Source organism: Cyprinodon variegatus, unplaced genomic scaffold, assembly GCF_000732505.1.
Source record: "Cyprinodon variegatus isolate N-32 unplaced genomic scaffold, C_variegatus-1.0 Scaffold482, whole genome shotgun sequence".
Taxonomy (NCBI): domain Eukaryota; kingdom Metazoa; phylum Chordata; class Actinopteri; order Cyprinodontiformes; family Cyprinodontidae; genus Cyprinodon; species Cyprinodon variegatus.
Window position 1 is genome coordinate 74836 of NW_015150935.1, and position 21444 is coordinate 96279.

Genomic DNA, 21444 nt, shown 5'->3' on the forward strand with positions numbered 1-21444 from the left:
AACTTTTATCGTCGTGTCCGCCTTGTGGTGTTTTGCATAACTGGGTCTCCATTTGAGAACCCATCATGACAAAAATTAGATTTCTTTAAAGTCAAGATATTTATTTTATTAATTTTCTATGAAATATGAATTAATATTGAACATATAATGGAAAGAAAGAAGTTGAGGGGTTTAATTGGTCCAGACTCCTTGGGCATGTCTTTTCATTGCAGGCATACCATAATACGGAACCTTATAGATGACATTTAACTTATAATCTGAAAAGGTGACAGATACTGTGACTCAAAACTGAATCACTAGTTTAAAGGCCATCACAGATGCATTTAAAAGGTCACAAAGATCAGTTTATTAGAAAATTAGAGGGTACTCTGCTTTTTTAAATTAGCCTGATACTTTTCTATTATAATTTGGTTTTAATAAAAACATAAATAAATAAATAAATAATGGAACAATTCACTTGCTGAGTTAAGCCAACTTAATCTTCATACACAAGCTTGGATAATCGTGTTTATTTAATTTTAGTAGTAGTGTTGTAAATTTGTTGTATACCTCCACTACCACTACTCCACTTGTATACCTCTACTATTGATGTGATCAAAATTCTTGACAGCAAAAACAAAAATAGTACATTTCCATGTACTAATCAATAGGACTTGTTTTGTTTAAGGGTGTTTCATTATGCATATATCCGAAACTCTGAAGTCTAAAACTTTAGAAAATCCAAGTTGGAATAAAGCAGAGGATTCTTAAGTAAGACATGTCTCATTAGACCCGCCACTAAATCTGATATGGCATCTACACAACTTGTTTGGAACCTTTGATGATTATAATGTTTATTGGTTGTTTTAGTACAGTAGCAGCCATTTAAAATGGCCCTTTCCAGTCAAACGCCAGCTGAATGGCAGTAAACTTCCAGCCACTGGAGTGACGCCTTCCTTCTTCTTGGCGTGCATATATTTCACTCTGACTCCACCCTTTCACTGAATTAAAGGGTCTGACCAAAAGAAACTCTTTAGATCTTAATGACCACAAATCATGAAAGAAAAAAAATATTTTATTGCAAAAAGTGATGTTAAAAAAAGGAATCTTAGGGGACCAGCCAAACACCAGCCAAAGACCAGCCAAGTACCAGCCAAAGACCAGCCAAGTACCAGCCAAAGACCAGCCAAAGACTAGCCAAAGACCAGCCAAGGGCTAGCCAAGAACCAGCCAAAGACCAGTCAAGGGCCAGCCAAGAACCAGCCAAAGACCAGTCAAGGGCCAGCCAAGGACCAACCAAAGACCAGCCAAGGGCCAGCCTGTTGGGATCCTGAGGCTTGTCCACCAGAGGGCGCCGAGGATCCCTTCCTGGGGATTTTTCTGTTACTGTTGGGATCTGGGGTTTTCTGTCTACCTTTCTCCACCAGAGGGCGTACTGGATCTCCTGAGGCTGGAGCTGACTTCACCAGCTGTTCTTCATCTGCTCATCAGGAGACCAGTACTTAAGTGGGCTGAGGACCACACTCCGGTGCCAGAGTGTTAGTCAGTCACGGTACAGCAAACCCTGAGCCAACCTGTCTGTCTAGCCTTCTAGACTACTGAACCTGAACCTAATCAGTTTTGTCTTCTCTGCTTCTAGGAAGAAACCTGACTGAACCCTGGAACTCTGGAAGAGTTTCCCTGCTGAAATCTGCCTGCCAGTTCTCAGGAGCTCATCTAAAGGATCTACTGTCTGAACCAGCTTGCCCGTCCTCAAGAAGAGGAGTGGAAGAAACTCTGGATCAGAAACTCTGATAAGTCTGAAGTCGAGTCCTGCCGTTGCTCAGCCCTCAGCCTGCCGTCAGCCTCTGAACCCAACCCTGAAGAACCAAACCTCAGTCCTCTGCCTGCCGTGAGCCTCAGAACCCTCCTGGTTCCCTCCTTCGGCCTGCTCAGCTCAAACCTCAGCCCTCAGCCTGCCCACTGCCTCTGAACCCAAAACCTGGAAACCTACAAGCCCCAGCCAAGCCAAGCCACCTCCAAGGCCTCAGCTTGCCGCCAGCCTTAGACCCCTCCTAGTATTATCCCCTCTGCTACTCTGCTCAGCTCCAGGTCAGCAACCCAGCCGTGACCAGCCCTGGACCTGATGACATCCTGACCTGCTTTGTTTCTATTAATAAATAAATCTTTGAACTTTTTCCAAGTCTCAGAGTGTGTTCTGCATATGGGCTAGAAACTTATACCCATCATGACAGAACACTCTGGCCAACAAACTAGCCCCGCGGAAGCATCCTCAGACTACTTCTCCGATTTTTCAAACAATCCATTGAAGATCTTCCCAACATTACTCCACCCCGTGAACGGATATCTTCAGCCGATACAATAATCTCAGAACTCAAGAAATATCCAGATCTGAGCAATAACCTTTAACTGGCCGGATACCTAGATCTCATCAATTGGAATATTCAAGATGCTTTTTTCAAAACTATCATTTAAACAGTCTCACTCTACCTCAGAATCCAAATCTGCTGCAGCTGCTGTTCCGTCCCTGCCTTCTGCCTCCTCCGGGCGTAGAAATCGCCGCCGGGGCAAGAGGTCCACTTCTTCTCCGGTGGTTCAGCCTGACACCTCCATCCTCCCTGAAGTCCAGCCAGCAGCAGTAATAAGTCCACATCCTCGCCAGGTCAGTTCCGTCCGTCTCAGCACCCACCTTTCAGATAAACAGTTAGCATTTTCAGTCCGTAAACTCAAATTTGGTCCACAAATCAAACCCCAAACAGTCAGAGCTCTCCGCCAGTCAGATTCCAGATCAGAACCAGTTAGTTTACCTGTTTTTCTAGCCTCTGAGTCTGCCAGCGTTCCGTCTTCCCCAGTTCCAGCACCGGTTAGCCATCCAGTTTCCCTAGCTTCAGGACCCGGAAGTGATTCAGTTTCGTTAGCCACAGAACCAGTTGGCATACCAGTTCCCTTAGCTTCAGAGTCCGTCAGTCATCCTTTTTCTCCTGTGTCTGTTAACACTTCTTACCCTTTAGTTCCAGAGCCCAAGTCTCAGAGTGTGTTCTGCATATGGGCTAGAAACTTATACCCATCATGACACAGCCAAGGACCAGCCAAAGAGCCCATCAAGGAAAGTGGGGAAATTTTGAATGGCTACTACTGTATGTACAACACAAAGAAATACATTGTTAGTATGTCTCGGTTTTGGTTAAGATTTTATATGGAGTGTTTGAAATATTTTATAGTTTTTTTTTTTATTAACCAGCCCTAGGGTAGGCAATTGCAGTTCTTATGGGCCTTTATCCGCTGTGAAATACATTTTCTGCATACTGAGGATGCAACTCAGCCATTATATGCAGTTTTTTTGGGAATTGGATGAATCTAAAAGTTGAAGGATACCAGCCCTCAGGAATTTGAATTAGCCACCCCTGGACCAGCTGCTTAAATATCTTCCAATCAGACTTGCATGCTCATAATAATATGGATGCAACTCTTGTCAGATAGTTGAGTGACATCTATGTAAATGCAGACTGTGGAGAAAATACAGTGATGGTATTCTTGGATCTTAGCATAGTACTGTTGATAATTCCATTTGATTACAGCACATGGAAAACTTGGTTGGCCGCGCTGATAGAGCACTGGACAGGCTTTAATCCTACTTCAAGAACAAAGATTTTTCTGTTTTAGTGGACCAGAAAAGGACCAGATCAGATCAGAGACCAGAAAAATCACTAGTGGAATTCCCCCAGGCTTTACCTTAGGGCTCCTCCTTTTCATTGTCAAAACAATGCTGACACCACATAACTATGCATTACAATGTTACCAAGGGAGTATGTACCCATCAAGCTTATGATAAATGGATAGATCAACACATTGATGTTCAAAAATGTTCCTAAGCTGAATAAAAAAACAAAAAAGAAAGTTTAAGCAGTTCTCTATGAGCAACAACTACAAGCTTGGTTTACACAGATGTAGAAAAAATAACGGCATTTTCTCCCTTGTGCTTATTAATGTTTTCAAATCTGCCAAGTCTATGTCATCATTTTAGAGAAAATATTACAATTCTGTTGTGTCCATGGCCAAAACAACATAAAACAGAACATATTGTAAGATTACAAGGTAACAGTAAATAGGGTGTGTTTATGATGCAGCAGGGTTACCAGAATAATGTGGTTAACTTCCATTCCCAGGTTTACAAACTCCCTCACTGAGCCTCCTCTGTTTTGACAGAGTGACTGTAACTGTGTCATCATAACTTCTGCTGGGCATGTCTCATTTGTTACCGTTACTAATGTAATCTAGGGTGGGAGTGAAATAGAGAGAGCCATGTCTGAGAGTTTGGGTGATTTCACTTTGTCCTGAGACACACTTAAACTGTTTGCTGAAGGTTGGACCTGACCTTGGCAAGTCTGTTTCAGCAAACTCTGCATCTTCTCTGGTATCAGTGAGGGCTTGATGAATGCTGGATAAGTTTTCTAAATAGATGAATGGTTTAATAATGAAAACGTACAAGGTTGTTGTTCATCCACTGTAGAATAATATGAAAAACAAGTTTATTTCAAATTCTTAGGAAAACCTTGAAACCGACAGGAATAGAAGAAGCACTGCACTTTCTCAATATATTAACCTGATGCAATGCTTGAATAAATTGCTCCTTTATATGTATGAAGAAGGTAAATTAATTCAAACCTAGAGGCAGAACCCTGTTTTTTCTCCATTGTAAGGGGTCCATCCTGTTCTTGCACCATTTTTTCAACTACTTATCAAGCTCTCATTTGACCATGACTCAAATACACCGTTTTGAGTAAAGCCACATATCTGTATTAATAGAACAACATTTTAGCAGTAAGATTGGTTGTATCCACGTCTGAAAACATGTTTAATAAGGTAAATTGATATTTGTAAAATTTTAGTTTCAAGAAAGTTCTTTCTAACATCTTATGTTGTTGCTCTTTGCAACACAACAGGATAAAGTAGCAAAACTCTGGAAATCACTTAAACTTGGGTTTGTAGAGGTCAAAAATGTACCCGTTTTCCTTTTAATGATGTATACCGAGTAGTCTAGTTGTAAAAAAAAAAAAGAAGAAGGGGGATGGTGGATTTTTTTTTTTTTGGAGGCATACATAGCCTAATTAATATAGTCTATTAACCTAAAGAAACATGCATGGTATGGTTGTTACATATCAGTACGCCTGTCATTGACCTTGACCAAGGAACCATACAGTAGAACTGCAGTCAGTCCCTGGACTGGCATGGCTATCACTGCCCCTACATAGTTAGGTAAAATTTTCCCACTGGGATCAGCTTCACGGTCATGATAAGCCCCATCTTTTATTTTAATTATCTTTATCTTTATCAGGCTATTCGTAAGCCCACAGTCCACCAAATATTGAAAGGGCAATATTACTGCCAGTACTGTTAATATATAGTAGAAATTTTACACATTTAGTAATCAAATGTCACAGTGGATGGTAAGGGGGGATGGTCATTTAAGAAGGTGGATGATTTTTAAGATTATTTTAAGAACGGGGATGCCATAACCCCTCAATTCGAGTACTGTGCATATCATTGAGTTTGAGTTGTTCTCCGTTGTCCAGAATCCAAAGCTAAGGAACTAAACAGAGAACCATAATCCCATAATTTATCCATCCATTCATCGAGCTTGAAAGAGTTCAGACTGGGCAACTGGACATGGAGTATTTAGAAGACGTTTTGCTTCTCATCCAGGATGCTTCTTTAGTTCTAACTAGTGGTGGGGACCACTGAGATTAATATATTGTAGGTGTAGAAAGCTTAACGTCCAGTCATTTGAATCCATACTGTGGGGAATAAGAGCCCTTCAGGCCCTTTTAAACTATGTATCTCCAGCACTCTATCTCTGTGGTCTCAAACTCAACTTGAGGACTGCTGTCTTGATACATTTAAATGCAAAGCGGAATTAAATGGCTAAACTACCACAAGCACCAGTCAAGCTGATTAGCTCATAATAGAGTCATAACGACAACTGATATGGACACAGACCACAAAAAAATTGATTAGCCTAATGAATGTAAAGTCATCACATTGGATATGTTTAACTATCACTAATCCAGCAGAAGGAAGTTTTTTTAGTGTCACACATAAAAGTGAGATGTTACGAAATACCTTCCACTTTCTCTGTAAACTATTTCCTTCCTTCCTTTTTGTGTATGTATGTACTTTTGAAATGTTCTTATTTTGTTTTTTATTATGTTGGCTCTGACACCATCCTAGAGAGAAATATCAGCTGTGTAGCTGCCGTCAACACCTTTTATTATAGATGTTGGGGGTCGGCCTGTTTTTCAGTGTATTCATGCTTCTCTGAATGTGACTGGCTGGATGTGCTCTATTAATCCTCTGACATGTGAGCTGGCTCGGAGCTCGTTTGCCTGACTGTGTGTTTCCTGGACAGGGCCACCTTTTACATTTCTGCTTCTGTCCCCTTGAACCCCAGTCGGCCTTGGCAGATGGCCGCTGACACTGAGCCTGGTTTTGCTGGAGGTTTTTCTCTGTTAAAAGCCAGTTTTTCCTTTCCACAGTCGCTACAAGAATTCTTAGTGTGAGGGACTAACTTTGAGTAAAAGACTTGATGCAATCAACTGGTTTTCCTTAGATATAAAACTATGAATCAATTTGACTGTATGATCTGGTGAACTGTAAAGTGCCTTGAGATGTTGTGTTGTGAAATGGCACTCTAGAAATAAACTGAACTGAATGGAATTAAGTTTATGTTTTATGGTATTTTTACTCAGCCACTTGGGACTATAATTGTCATATGAATTTGGCTGTATAGATAAACTTGACTTTACATAACTAGAAGATATCAATACACTTTATTAGCAATTGGGGGGTAATCTGGCGTGAGATTTCATTTAAGGAAGTCCAAGCCAGGCTGCTAGTCATTTCAGTTGAAGGGAAAGTTGACAGACAAGCTTTTGAGCTGTGGCTGGACGAAAAACCTGGACAAGCAAAAAGAAGCAGACATTAAGTGGGCTCAGTGTAGCTGCTACTTCCTGATGACGCCTGAGTAGCATCCTATTCTTATTGTATTATGTCCTGTTCTGTGCCTCCATCCAAGTAAGGTGCTTCTAGGACTGACGCAAATAGAAACACAAAAGTTAATTTCTTAACTAGCTCCGTTTAATGTTATTTTTAGACTTAGAATTACACAGATTTATATTGTCATTTTATATTCGTACACAAGTGTAAACATAAAGAAATTTTGTTTAGAACAGATCTCTAGATAATTTCATTTTTAAAGGGGAGCCTTGATAAGATAAGCAGCAGTGATTATAAAAAAAACTAAACAAGAAAAAACATTGTGATATTAAGTCACTATATCTAGATATGGAATGCGCATCATTCATGTTTGCTTGGCAGCAGTGATGTCAGACAGATTTGGATAGGATCTTAGCATCCAAATGGGATTTATACCCATGTGGAAGAGGATGTGATACTGGAGCATTATGGGCCTGTTGCCTGGGCTTCACCTATCAGTTGTTGTTGAGCTGCTGCTACTGCCTCCAGCTCCTGAAGCACACACTTCTCCTGGCTCAGGGGAGGAAGAGGACGATGATGAGGATGCTGTGAGGGTGGTAGCCCCCTAGGTTGAAGAGGCTGACATGGTTGAAGCAGCAGTGGTGCCATCGGCACCTTTAGCAGCAACAGACGATGCTGGAGAAGGTGTGGAAGCTGGAGGGGGCCAGGAGGAGCAGGCTGGGGATGTTTCAGGATTTGTCAGGGAAGGATCTAGAGGCCCAAGGGGAGACCCAGGACATGCTGGAGGGACTATGTTTCTCCCCTGGCCTGGGAGCGCCTTGGGATTCCCCTGGAGGTGCTGGCCCAAGTGGCTGGGGAGAGGGACATCTGGGCCTCCCTACTGAAGCTGCTACCCTCACGACCTGACCCCAGATAAGAGGAAGAGGATGGATGGATGGATGGATGGATGGATGGATGGATGGATGGATGGATGGATGGATGGATGGATGGATGGATGGCATGTAGAGTGCTCTCCTCATTTTCACATGCAGACGGCTGTGCTTCCCTTCTAGATGCTGAAGAGTGCCTGGGAACAGTCTCAGAAAAGTTACCATTCATGCAGAGCTCTTTGTTTCTATCGGCACAGTACAGCATCAGCCCCCCAGACCATCAGCACCGTCCGGTACTGCTGCCAAGACCCTGGCAGAATGATGGCGCAGCAGTTGCATATCTCCTTTTTTAAAGTACGTTCAAGTCGTAGATTATCCAGTTTGTTTTGTCTTGAAAGCCTTCAGATAATAAATAATGATGTTGCTACATATGCGCCTGTCTGTGAGGAAGTGACATCAGGGCATGAAAAGCTTAGTATGGTTTCAATGCACACACATTCATAGATACGTCACACTTCTGTGGAACTTCCTCTGGTTTTGGTGACTTATCAGTCAGCTTTAGCACTCATTTTGTGTGGGACTGAAGATCAGAGTGAAAATCTAAAGCTGCCGTAAGGAGTCCTCTTTTGAATTATGCATTCTCAGACTTGCTTGGATTTTTTTATTTATTTTTTTTTGCTCTGCTTCATTTTATTTGCTATTTTTTAACTGCAGCATGACCTTGTGAATGTTTATATTTTTGTTTCTGCTTTTGAACAGAGTTCATGCAAAGATGGAAAACACAACATATTATTATGAAGATGAAACCGCAGGAATGTATGCACCATGCGACAAGAACGAAGCCAACAACCTGGGAGCCCAACTCTCCATCCTCTTCTACTTCATGTTCGTTTTCAGCCTACTCGGCAATGGGCTAGTCCTGGCTATCATTTATAAGTAAGTGCATACAATTTTTTTAAAGAAAAAGAAAAAGACCAAGTTTGTTCAAATCTTTCACAAAAGTTACATCTATTCATGTACTGTTTTAAAAGTGGGCTAAGACTTCTTTTTGAGTTTTTGTTTCAGTAAAGCAATTTCAGCATTCTACATTTGGATGATTTCAAAAAATTAGAAATAAACAAAAATGATAGAAATGCAGAAATAGTACTAGAATAAGAAACTATCAATATATCTACACTTAAAAAAGAAAAGAAAGAGTGATTCTGTGGTTTTTATTATTAACATGGGACAATTAAATTGTATTTAATGAACAAGAAACAATGTTGAAGCTGGAGATATGATGAGACATGGAGATGTTAGATTATTTCAGCCTGCACCTAGAAACTTGGTATTGGCATGCTGATAAAAAAACAAAATGCATCTGTCTAAAGTTTATACAACCAGTTTATTAATAATAAATTGATTGGTTGTTTTCATACCTTTTTTTATTAGTTGTTCTCTGTTTGATTGACATCACTTAAACCTTTTTTTTTTTATCATTACAGTATAAAATAGGTATTGTTTTGGGTCAATATTGGTATACGTCACTCTCAAAGGTGTATTGAAAATGAAAAATTTGGACCAAGAATCCCTGTTTGAAAACAACTGAAGATACGAGTTTAAATGCAACATGATCCTGTCACCTTATACCGAATAGGTATGTGTGCTAATTAAAATTGGGGTTTTATAATTGCATTTAGCTGTACTTTATATTGTGTAGTGGAAAATTAAAAAAAATATACAAATAGACATGTTCACACTCTAATCATATTTCACTGGCCTGCTCTGAGCTTTCCCATGATGATGTCAGATAAGCAAAAGAACAGAGAGAATGTAAACAGCATCCAATTCACTCAGAAACATTTATAATTTTCCTACAATGTAACTTAGCCTCCTTGATTTTTTAAGGATAGAAAAAAGTACCTTTTGTAGTGTAATTACATTTTTATGGTGACTGGGGTTCAAGAATACAGAAGAAAAGATACAGAAATAAGCAGAGATACAAAAGGCAGCTGTAAAACCAGCATTTCTAAAACTGTTGCAAAACAGGAAGAACAGTAGAATCGTGCATGATTGTCGCTGTCTTGCAACTTTTGGTTGCATCTCTCCCCACCAATATCAGACAATCAAAATGCTGAAGAATCGTATTAATACTTCAGAAGGTTTTGCAAAGACTATTAATTTATAATAAAATACCACAGATACTTAAAAAAACTTTACAATAACAGACTTGAATGGACATTACTTTGTATGTTTGTACAGTGGACCAATACAAATGAAACTGCTTTGCTTGTAAGTAAGAAAATTACTATTGATTCATGCTTAGTATGGCCATTAAGTAGGGTTAGTGGGATTGGTTACTGCACAGTGTTTTCACAGGTTTGTTGGTTACACAGCTGCAGCTGATCCAAAACTCTGCTGCCTGTGTTCTCACAAGAACTAAGAAAGTGGAGCAAAACAGCCCAGTTCTGAAGTCCTTCCAATGCTTTGTAGCTCAGAGAATTGACTTTAAAGTCCTTCTGTTTGTCTACAAACCACTGAAAAGATCAGCATATACATGACAGATTTATTGTCAGTGTATCAACCTCCCAGACCACTCAGGTCTTCCATTTTCTTTTTTTGTTTGTTTTTTTTTCAGCATTTTATTGTCATTACACTGTCACAAGTACAGAGCAACGAAATTCATTCTCTGAAAGGGTCTTGCTTTAGGGGCCAATAGTGGCAGTCTGTGGCAGTTGGGCTTAAACTCAGAATGTCTAGATTCCAAACGCAATCCCCTAACCACTAGGCCAAGTTCAAGTAAACTCTGTTCACCCAGAACTAAAACCAAACATGGAGAAGCAGCATTTAGTTCCTCTTGTTCACTGACATGGAACAATTTCCCAGAAGACTGGAAAAGTGCTGAAAGCCTGAGTTTTTTTTTAAATCAAAGTTTAAAACCCATTACTTGAGACCTGCCTTTTACTGTTGAAGTTAAACTGTTAACTGGGGTATTATTAGTTCAGGATTTGTTTTACTTCCTGTTTTTTATCTTCTTTCGAATATTACTTACTTTTTCTGGATTCTTTTCCTTTATTTTTTTATATATTTCAAATCTAAAACAAACATTGTGGATGTCTAGAAGATAATTTCTGATATTTTATATTTGATTTTTGACAATGAATAATATTTTAGTGATCCACAAATGGAGAAGGGAGCAGAGCACTACTAGTAAATGTCGAAACAACCTGCCATAGAAGACTTCATATAAAGTTACAGATTAACTTGAGCAGCAATCCTCTCTTATGACATCTCCCTCTTCTTTGCATGCAGTTACTCTTTGTTTTAAGCACATTCATACATTTCTTTTCTAATTCTTCATTAAAATATCTAGTTCAAGTGGTGTGAAATAGGCACTTTTTGTTTTCTGTTGTCATGGTGACTGTTGAATCAGAACTCCATTGATAATGTGTTTTCATAGTTTTTACGCACATACTCGACTCCAAGTGAACCTACTCAGAGTTGATTAAACTAACTCAAACCAGCTGTCGTGAAACCAAAAACTCATATTTTCCAACCTTACACCAGATTGATTCAGATTTGAGGATTTGAGTTTGTTATATGCACAGGCCTCCAAATCTCCAGGTCTGCTCCTTATTTGGGGAATTCCATGAGATACCTCTGCTTCCTGCTTAGCACTGTGGTGCTTCTATCTGTCCATATGTTTGACATATTGCCTTGCTCTTATCCAACACCATTGCCAACTATGTAGCAACTTTTAGACCCCTACAGAGAAGTTTGTTTAAAATTTACGGGCTTCAAATCTAGCAACTTTTGTCTGTGATGATTGAGACTTTGGTGACAACAATGAAAGCCCTGTTTGCTCTGAGTTGACCATCTTTAGCAAGCAGCAAGTGCTGCTGTTAGCCTTGCCAATTGGAAAGCACTGACAGGCGGTCAGCCTCAGCAGTCTTGCTGTGCAACAAACTCTGCCTGCAGTCAGAGCAGAGACTCCACTCTGTTTCTCCATTGAACATAATTCTGGAATGAGGAAAACTTCCACTGATTTTACCCCGGCTTACAAAGTAGGATGAAAGTATAATCTAAACATAATCTCATACAAAATGCTGTTCTTTTGTCTGACACTGTTGCACCTAAATAGATCCCTCCCTGCATTTGATTCACTTACAGCTTCTGTTATTTATTCATCTCATCGGCTTTAGGGACCTCTACTATCTTGGATATATTTGATAATATAACAACATTTATAAATGCAGTCTGGATTCATGTAAAATAATATTAAATAGTGAAAATACTTTAATAGATTCAATTTTATTTTTGTTGTTTTAAGCATATTTGCAGTCTTTTGTTAATCTCTGCCTTGCAAATGTTTATATTGCTCTCATACGTACGACATGCACATACAACAAACCTTTTCATTATCTTTATGCATTTTATATAAAAACTTATTTTTATAAGGTTAGTATTTTATCATTGATATGAAAAACAATGTTTATTCTGTTTTTATTTTTTATTTCAAATGTTTTAGCCCAAAATGTTCAAAAACACACTCATTCAGTGCTCATTATTGATTTAGTGTTTTTCCCTTTTGTTCATTTTTAAAAAGTTGGTATCGATAGGTATTTTAATAAAAAACTGGATTGTATTTTTGATGATAAATCCATAATGATATCCATCCCTACCTTTCAGGTTTGAGAGGCTGACCACAGTGACCAACATCTTGCTGCTGAACCTGGTGGTGTCCTCGCTGATCTTCATGAGCAGCCTTCCCTTTTGGGGCATTTATATGCAGATGTCACGTTGGATTTTCGGCAATGCTATGTGCAAGATTGTCGGAAGCACTTACTATATGGGCTTTTACAGTTCGGTTTTGTTTTTGACTCTGCTGACATTTGATCGACACCTTGCTGTGGTGTATTCGCTGCCTGCAGCACATCTGAGGAATCAGAAATATGCTGTCATTTCTTGTGCAGTGGTGTGGCTCTTGAGTGGTTTGTCATGTATTCGGCCGATGCTTATTCGTGGAGCTTTTAAATACATAGATAATAAGACCTACTGTGAAGAGACTAACAGTGTCAATATTGATTTGGAAAAGCTGATGAATTCTGGATTTTATATTCAGCTTATCATTTTCTTAATCCTCCCTCTGGCTGTTATTATCTATTGTTACATTAGGATTACTATCACAGTCGTTTCATCCAAAATAGGGACCAAATTCCAAACAGTCAGGCTGATTTTCATTATAGTACTCCTGTTTTTTATCTGCTGGACCCCTTTTAACATTGTGGAACTCATGGAATATAAGACCAAAGACTGTGAGACATTAAAGAAACTTTCTTACACTCTTCAAATCACTCGTTTAATGGCGTACTTTTACTTTTGCATCAGTCCGATATTTTATACATTCGTAGGGAGAAAATTCCAGAACTACTTTCGACAGCTGCTGATAAAATACTTCCCAAGTTTGAAGAAGTACATTTCTGTTAATGAAATCAGCCGAACAAACATTTCTACAAAGATAACTTCGAACGAGCTGATTAATGGCGGCCAGAACAGTTTATTAACAAGTCAGTCAGAATATGTGTGAAAAAAAACATCAATTAGATGGAAATCCAAAGAAATATCATGAGAAAGTCTATTAATGAAGGGAAATAAATGCTTAATGATTACTAATTACCAGAGCCAAAACTTCTTTAGATTTTAATAAATTAAATTGTTAAACTTCAAATTCTAATTAGAAAAAATAATCAGTGTACAGGTGTTAAAATCCAGAGATTCAGTTTTTTTTGCTGAAGTAACACAAGCATAACACTGGCGAACATTGCCATAAAATAATACTTTCATCAGATTTACTCTTATTTATTTTGTATCTCTACCTTGCAACCAATACAATATGACCAGAAGCTAATGAGTCAATGTGAATTGAATTAGCATTTTCACGTTTCAGTATATTTCATATATGATGTTATCCAGTATGTTATTATATGATACAATGAATGATTTATTAAAAAAAAAATTTGAACAAAAAAAATAAAAGCACAAGAGAAATAAATTAACAGATATAAGTTTAAAAAGGAGCAGGAAGAAGTATTCACTTATTTACTTCTACTCAGTTGTGTAATATAGTTTATTAATTTTAATGTATAATATTCTTCAATAAACCATCATTAAACCCCACATTCCATATTATGTATCTTTGCATGATTGACTTTATTATATATATATATGTGTCTCTTTAAAGAAGTATATATTAAAATTCAACAACACAATACTAAATAAAACAATGTAGGCCAATATACAATGTAAAGGAGCCCTAACTTGGTATTTTACTGGTATAATCCTTCAGAAACATTCCTCAGGAGGAATATAAACTATTTCTCCCACAATGCAGGTATGGTTTCACTAGGAGAAAATGTACTTTTTGGAAAGACATCAGTGTTTTAACTTCTCTACCCTCATTTTTGCAGCTTTTTTGTGTTTTTCTCATTTGCCTCCTTTTGTCCATTGGAACGAATTTTATTTTTTTATAGAACCAATTCATCTACATTTTACTTTAAAAGACAGATAAAAGTCGATACCCACTATGAATGCACAAATGTAAATAGAACTGTTAGTATTTTGTGATAATAGTTTTAGATTTTCCTGTTTAATGTTTCTTTTTTAGAGCGAATTTAAGAAATCTAAATTACAGTACATAAAGTTTGAATGTGGATCATAAAGTAAGATATTGTTTCTCTTTGTTGTAATTACCTTGTTTTTGGTGTAAAAATCTATTGTATTTTCTTAAACAATGTGTATTTTCAGTTGATACTGTGTTTATATCTTTTGCTTTTATCTTAGATCTGATTAGATGTTTAATAATTAAATAAAAGTTAACTTCAGAACAGCTTGTCTTTGGATAGTCTTGATTTTGAAAATTATGACACAGGACTGCCTGTGAAATAAAAACAAATTCACCTTAGCTTAGCGACAGCCTACATCACAGGGATGAGAGTGTAAAATGGATGGAGTTCGGCAACAGCTGCTATGTCATGGTTCTGCCCTTTGTGGACTTCTTTCTGAGCTTCTTTTTGAGTTTTGAGTTATTTATATAATTATGTTTTTTTTTCGGTCTTTGGTTTCTTTTCCATTTTGTGTTAGCCTACATTTAAACAGTAATGCATTTTTTAAGTTACTCTCTGTTGTGCCCTTGTGCCAGTCTCCTTTCCCCTAGCTCCCTTCTAGTTACTTATATCCACACTTGCTCCATATCAGCTGATTTGCCCATTCCTTGTTCTGTTTGCCATATATACATCTTTTTTACTTAGCTCAATGTGTGTTTTCCCCTGGCGACTCATGGTTTTGTTTTGTTGTGGACTGTTCCTGGATTTTATTTGCTTCTGCTGTCATCTGCTTTTCATTAAATCTGCACAAACTCAATGGCCTCCTACTGCTCTGTATTTGGGTCCTCAAATTACTTCCACCACACCTGACACGCAAATCCCTAGTTTAGCAAAGTTTAGGGTTAAACCATTTGCTCTATTGAACTGGATTATGGAGTTAGCTAACATAAGTGTTGCAGTGCATTGTGGGATTTTGGTACATGGGAGCTACAGCAGAGACAGCTGCTGGCGGTTTCAATTAGTGGTCACCATCTTTGAAAATCTGCAGGTTTTGACCCATCAACTGGTAAGCTGAAGATTAGCTGTAAGAAATGTATCATTTTGAAATGCTTGACTGGATCACCTGTCTAGTTATAATGTTTCCTAATGCCCTCATTATCATGTCCGGAGACTTTAACCATGTCACCATGAACAAAGTCCTGCCGACCTTCAAACAATATGTGAGCTGCCCTACCAGAGATGAGAGGACCCTGGACCTGATGTATGTTAACATTAAAGATGCATACATCTCCTCTCCCCCCTCTGGGCAGGTCAGATCACAACCTGGTTCATCTCAAACCTTGTTATGTGCCTCTGGTGAAGAGGAAGCCTACGACCACAAGAACTGTAAGGAGGTTGTCGGAGGTGGCTTGTGAGGCACTTCAGACCTGCTTTGAGGTGACTGACTGCCCTGCACTCTGTGAGCCCCACGGGGGAGGACATCGATGGGCTCACAGACTGCATCACGAACTATATCAACTTCTGTGTGGACTGACTACTATAGCCACTAGGTGGCAGTCTGAGTCCATTTCGGCGTCCCTTTTCAGATGTAAATGCCCCATTAGCCCTGTGGCTAGAGAACAAATCCACCCCCTTCAGTTTCAGTTTCAGCTAAAGTATCTCTCCTTGAGTGTTTTACCTGAGAGCAGGGGGGAAAAATCATATTTGTAATTAAATATAACTAGGTCTACGTCATCAGTGTCGCCAACACCGCAATGATTTCAGCGCAGCCAGCCGCACAGCAATCAGACAATAACTGATCTGTACAATAAAAATAGCTGCATGAGCTGGAGAGCTGTAGAAAGCAACAATATTTATACAATAATGACCATTTAAACGATAATGACCGTTATTTATTTGGGGGGAAATATAACTCTTCCACTGCAGACACGCAGCCAGCATCGCGAGACTGCAGTAAAGTTAGCAAAAATATTCACAGATTCGGCTTTTCCGGAATTATTCTACAAATTATTTATTCTGCAAAACAGACACCAGAGCAAGGCAGACAGTGAGCTACAACCATAGTTTCCTAAAAACGAGTCTTCTATCGCGCTGGGAGAATTACATTTGATCCTATGGAGAGCACACTGCTCCAAAAATTCTCTGTCTGCAGTTCGCAAAATAATCAGAGAGAAATATTCAAAAGGGTCACCAAGGAGAGGTGGATTATTATCACATTCATTGGATTCGAAAACAATACTTTTTTGAGGAATTTCCAAAAGCCTAAATGACAAATGGCACCTCTATTCTATTATTAGAATAAGTATAAAATGAGCAATGACTACACTATAGATCACTGTACTGCCTTCCAACTTGTAGCATAAACAGATAACCTCATCTGGATCATACTACAACTCTTACTTTGGGAAGATAGGCCAAACTTTATTTTTGGAGATTTATTCATTGTTATTTTAAGCATATAATAGCCAAAAATTACTTGTGACTTTGACAGATTTATTTTGTCGTTTTGTATACACGTGTAAACAAAAAGAAATTTCGTTTAGAACAGCTCTAGACAATTTCATATTTTAAAGTGTAGCCTTGAAAACAGTAATGAATACATAAAAAATGGTTATATAAACATATGACTGTATATTTACAGTTCTAACACCCTTTTTTTTTTTACTTTGGCAAGATAGGCCAAACTGTATTTTTGGAGATTTATTCATTGTTATTATAAGCATATAATAGCCAATAATTACACTGTAGATTATTGTAGTGCCACAAAACGTATAGCACACATAGATAACCTCATCTAGTTCAGACTACAACTCTTACTTTGGGAATATGTGCTGAACTATTTTTTCAGATTTTTTCATTGTGATTATAAGCAGGCCAGGTTGTCATGATTCGTTCTCAGAGAAGCCCAATATGCAGAACACCACGGAAACAGATGGAAAGTTTTACAATGTTTATTAAAACACAAGCACATGAATTATGTGAACAGGAACTGGTTCTGGCCGGGGACAGGTTCACTGGAGTCTGTGAGGATGACAGTTCAGTTAGCGTTGGCACTGAGGAGTTGGCTTTTGGAAGTTTCAGAAGATTACCTTGAGGAGTCCGGATTTCTCTTTGAGGAAGGAACTGTTGGGTCCAGAGACTGATTTGCTCAGCAGAGTTCAATAACCGCTTCAGCGTCTTACTTCTGACTTGAATGCAGACCTTGGGTTTTGATTTCCAGCTCTTAGCCAAGAGCTGCAAAGGAATCCAGAGGAGAGTCTTCAGGTTTGGCTCTGAGGGCAGGCTCGGCAGGTTAAGCTCATCCAGAGCTTCCAAGGGAACAGGTTTCCTGTGAAGCACAGACAACAAAGGTTAGAAGATTGATTGATCACTAGGGAGATCACTTAGAGATTCTCAGGAGGTTCTAGGCTTAGGTGCTAACCAAACTGGATCAACACTGCGGCATTGAGGCAAGGTCTGAAGGCCGGTTATATACTGCAGGTCCTCCTGATGATGAGATGCGCCTCAGGTGTGTTGGAGGCTCAGCTTCAGGAGGATCCACGGTGCACTCTGCTGGAGACGGATGGTACCGCTCCAGATCCCAACACAGGTGCACAATCTCTGCAACAGGAACCACAGCACTGAGCATTGTGTTCACTGCATAAAGTATACCTGTCGCAAATGCAGGAAGGACTCATCCTTGGGTTTGTAAAAACTGGTAAATGGGACAATTGTAGCTTCATAGTGCTTTTCCTTGGGTCAAATAAATGTTACTCCAGTACTGAAATCGTACTGTTTGTAATTTTCTAAGCTGAAATGTTGAATGACGTGAAAAGGCGAGACAAGACAAGATACAATTATTCTCTAAGTTGTTCTTTCTTTCACATAGTGAACTTTGCAATATAAATGAGTCTGTTGGTGAATGAACAATATAAATAGGCTCTTCCTTGCCTTGTTGGAAAAGCATGGTTATGAACTGTTCTCAGCTCAGGAACTAGGACCCATATGATATCTGGTTGTTCAATAGGTTTGCCTTAATAAAATATTTGGATATGACTTATCAAGTTATTCCTGCAAAAAGGTCTGATGTTGCAGGGGCAGGTAATGAAAAGTGCTTGGAGCATGCTCTGGTTCTGATGCCAGTTTGTTTCAGCCTTATCCAGTCTCCTGTAGAAGGGCTGGTCATATCACAAGTTATTTGCATTACAACAAGGACACTTAGCAAGATAGAGTGAATACACAAACTTGAAGAGGGGAGGGGGGCTTGCAGGAAAACGGAAATTCTCCGCGACACTAGATGTCGCGGAGAATTTCCGTCACTTGATGGCCTATGATATCAAAAATTCTACAATAACTTATTTAACTTATTTATATATTTTACGGATACTAGCCTATTGTGCTGTTTGACACGTAACATTTTATTTTATGGCGTCTTTCTTTTATTTAGATCAGCTGATGTGCGCTCCACCTTTCCAAGGAATTACATTAGACCATAGGGGCACATTATGCAAGAATGCTGCTTGCTGCCCCAATGAATAGTGGCGTTTCTAAGCTGTTGTCAGAGATGGCTGTGATCAACGCGCAAGTCAGTGAGCTAATCCGGAGTATTTCCATTTTAAATACAGTGAACCCTCGTTTATCGCGGAGGTTACATTCCAAAAAGAACCCGCGATAGGTGAAATCCGTGAAGTAGAAACCTTTATTTTTTTTTTACAGTTATCATACAATGATATACTCCATACAACATTGAAATCAAGGAACAAAAACTTTTTACAGGCCCAAGCATTTGTTTAACAAATAAAAGTATGGTATAAACGTTGTTAACTACTGTAATGTACTGTAAAATAATATAGTTATAAATAAATAAGTAATAATTTTAATCATCAATACGAAATGAAGGGTTGATATTGCGGGGATCAGCACCGCCCCGCCGTGATGGATTGGAACGGGAGAAAATGAGAAATGATTATGAAAAAAAATACAAAGTACAGTAGGACAAATAGTGACTGACGTGTACAGTACAGTATTTCACTGGTGTTCTGACGGAGCCGCTGCATCCTGACTCTGCTCTGTGGCGTTTTTTTCTTCTAAAGCCTGTGGTGCAGGTGTGTGTTTTTGAGAGAAGAACATAGTTATCGGTAGTTGTTGTTGCTCTTTTTTCTTCTGGGCCAAAAGATCCTTTTAAACCGACATGCCACCATTGATTATGTTTGACAATAAAGTTTAACAATGCATGATGCAAATCCGTGAAGCAGCGAGACCGTGAAAAGTGAACCGCGTTATAGCGAGGGTTCACTGTAATGTACTATTTAGATCAAGATATAAGAAGCATTATTTCTGCAACCATGGCATCAAATATTCTGTAGCTATACGTAGCCTATAATAATCTACTATTAATTAATACATTTAATTTCAAAACAAGCTCAGACTGCATGAATGAGCTCAAAGAGCAGAGTGTTCATTCACCTGTAACAGGTAACCTCCCCGTTACTGACGCATGATATGATAACTACATCATTTAATAATCATGTGACAGCTGAACACTGTGAAGTCACGCGGTCGCATTTCTAAAGTTCATACAGAAGTAAATGTTGGTACTATGCACATACCAGATAGTGAGGACTGAATACTGGATAAAAATGCAGGTTAAAAGAAGAACGCCCGAAACGTCACGGCATTAAAAAAATAGATACTCGCAGATAATGCAGTCACTATGTTAAATTAATTCATTAACTGTATTTTAATCAAAAACATTATAAATAGCACAATATCACACCAAGATCCCCAATAAAACTGCTTTTCAGTTGACTGCAGGCCCACAAACGTCACCTTTAGCATGGCAGAGCTCCCAAGTGCCACCTGGTGGTTGTCCGGGTAAACTGCAGTTCTTTTTGAAATAAAAAAAAACTGGCCTCAGGAAATACATTGTGATTCACGCAGGAAACCGTCCATTTCCAACCAGTATCCACTGTAAGTTAATTTATGCGTCAATAAACTGTTTCAGAGGAATGATCACAGCGCTCTGTGTCATCAGTGATGTGTCTGTCTCACGGCCAGCTCCCAGGTTTGATTAATACTTTGTAACAAATACATGAATAAAGCACAAACATACTCAGTTTTGCTCCCGCTCTATTTTTAAATACGCAGTAGGACCCTGCAACTTTTAGATGTGTCTTTGTTTCAGCACACCTGAATCAAATAATTAGATGATTGAGAGGACTCTGGAGGAAGTGACTGCATACTAAGGAGGTAATTGAGCCATTTAATTCAGGTGTGTGGAGCAAGGATGGATCCAAATGTTGCAGGATACCGGTAGCCGGTAGCCTCTTTTAAAATTAATTTGCTGTCGATATCTTCTAGAACAGACCTAATAGCAGAATCTATACACCCAAACTCTCCAGCGGCAGCCATTATTGTTGTCACCCAAGCGCGCATTGGTCACATGGTTGATTACGTTACTGTTGGTCATCTGTCCATCATCGTATAAAGCCCGCCCTGACAATTTGATTGGATCGCCTGACAGTGGGCGATAATACTCGCGCTACTATGAAGCAGAGCCAGACCAAACTTCCCCGAACTCAAACCTTGTGGGCGGGTCTAAGTTCAGACTGGCACCCAGGCTAGGATACCGGCCCCCAGGAACTGGAATTGCCCACCCCTGCAGTAGAGGTATTTAAACGTAGTAGAGGATATTTACACCTACAAAACTGTGTGTCTGACAGGGTTGTCAGCAACACTGGTGCCCCTCAGGGGACTGTCCTCTCCCCCTTCCTCTTCACCCTTTTCACCTCAGACTTCAACTATTGCTATGAGTACTGCCACCTTCAGAAGTTTTCTGATGACTCAGCAATNAGGAGAGTGAATACAGGACTGTGGTGGGCAACTTTGTCACTTGGAGTGAGCTGAACCACCTGCAGCTCAACGTGACAAAGACTAAGGAGTTAATAGTGGGTCTGAGGAGGACAAAAACATCTGTGACCCCTGTTTCCATCCAGGGGGTTCATGTTGACCTGTTGGGTTGTGGAGGAGTATAAGTACCTGGG

The 21444-nt window shown here is 39.1% G+C and overlaps 1 protein-coding gene across 1 annotated transcript; it reads left to right on the plus strand.

The window, feature by feature from the left end:
• Positions 1–8606: 8606 nt before the first annotated feature.
• LOC107094443 (C-C chemokine receptor type 1-like) lies at positions 8607–13990 on the plus strand. The gene is made up of 2 exons (XM_015390032.1): positions 8607–8777; positions 12510–13990. Exons 1-2 carry the CDS (start codon positions 8614–8616, stop codon positions 13405–13407), a joined length of 1062 nt encoding a protein of 353 aa, XP_015245518.1. The 5' UTR covers positions 8607–8613; the 3' UTR covers positions 13408–13990.
• Positions 13991–21444: the final 7454 nt, after the last annotated feature.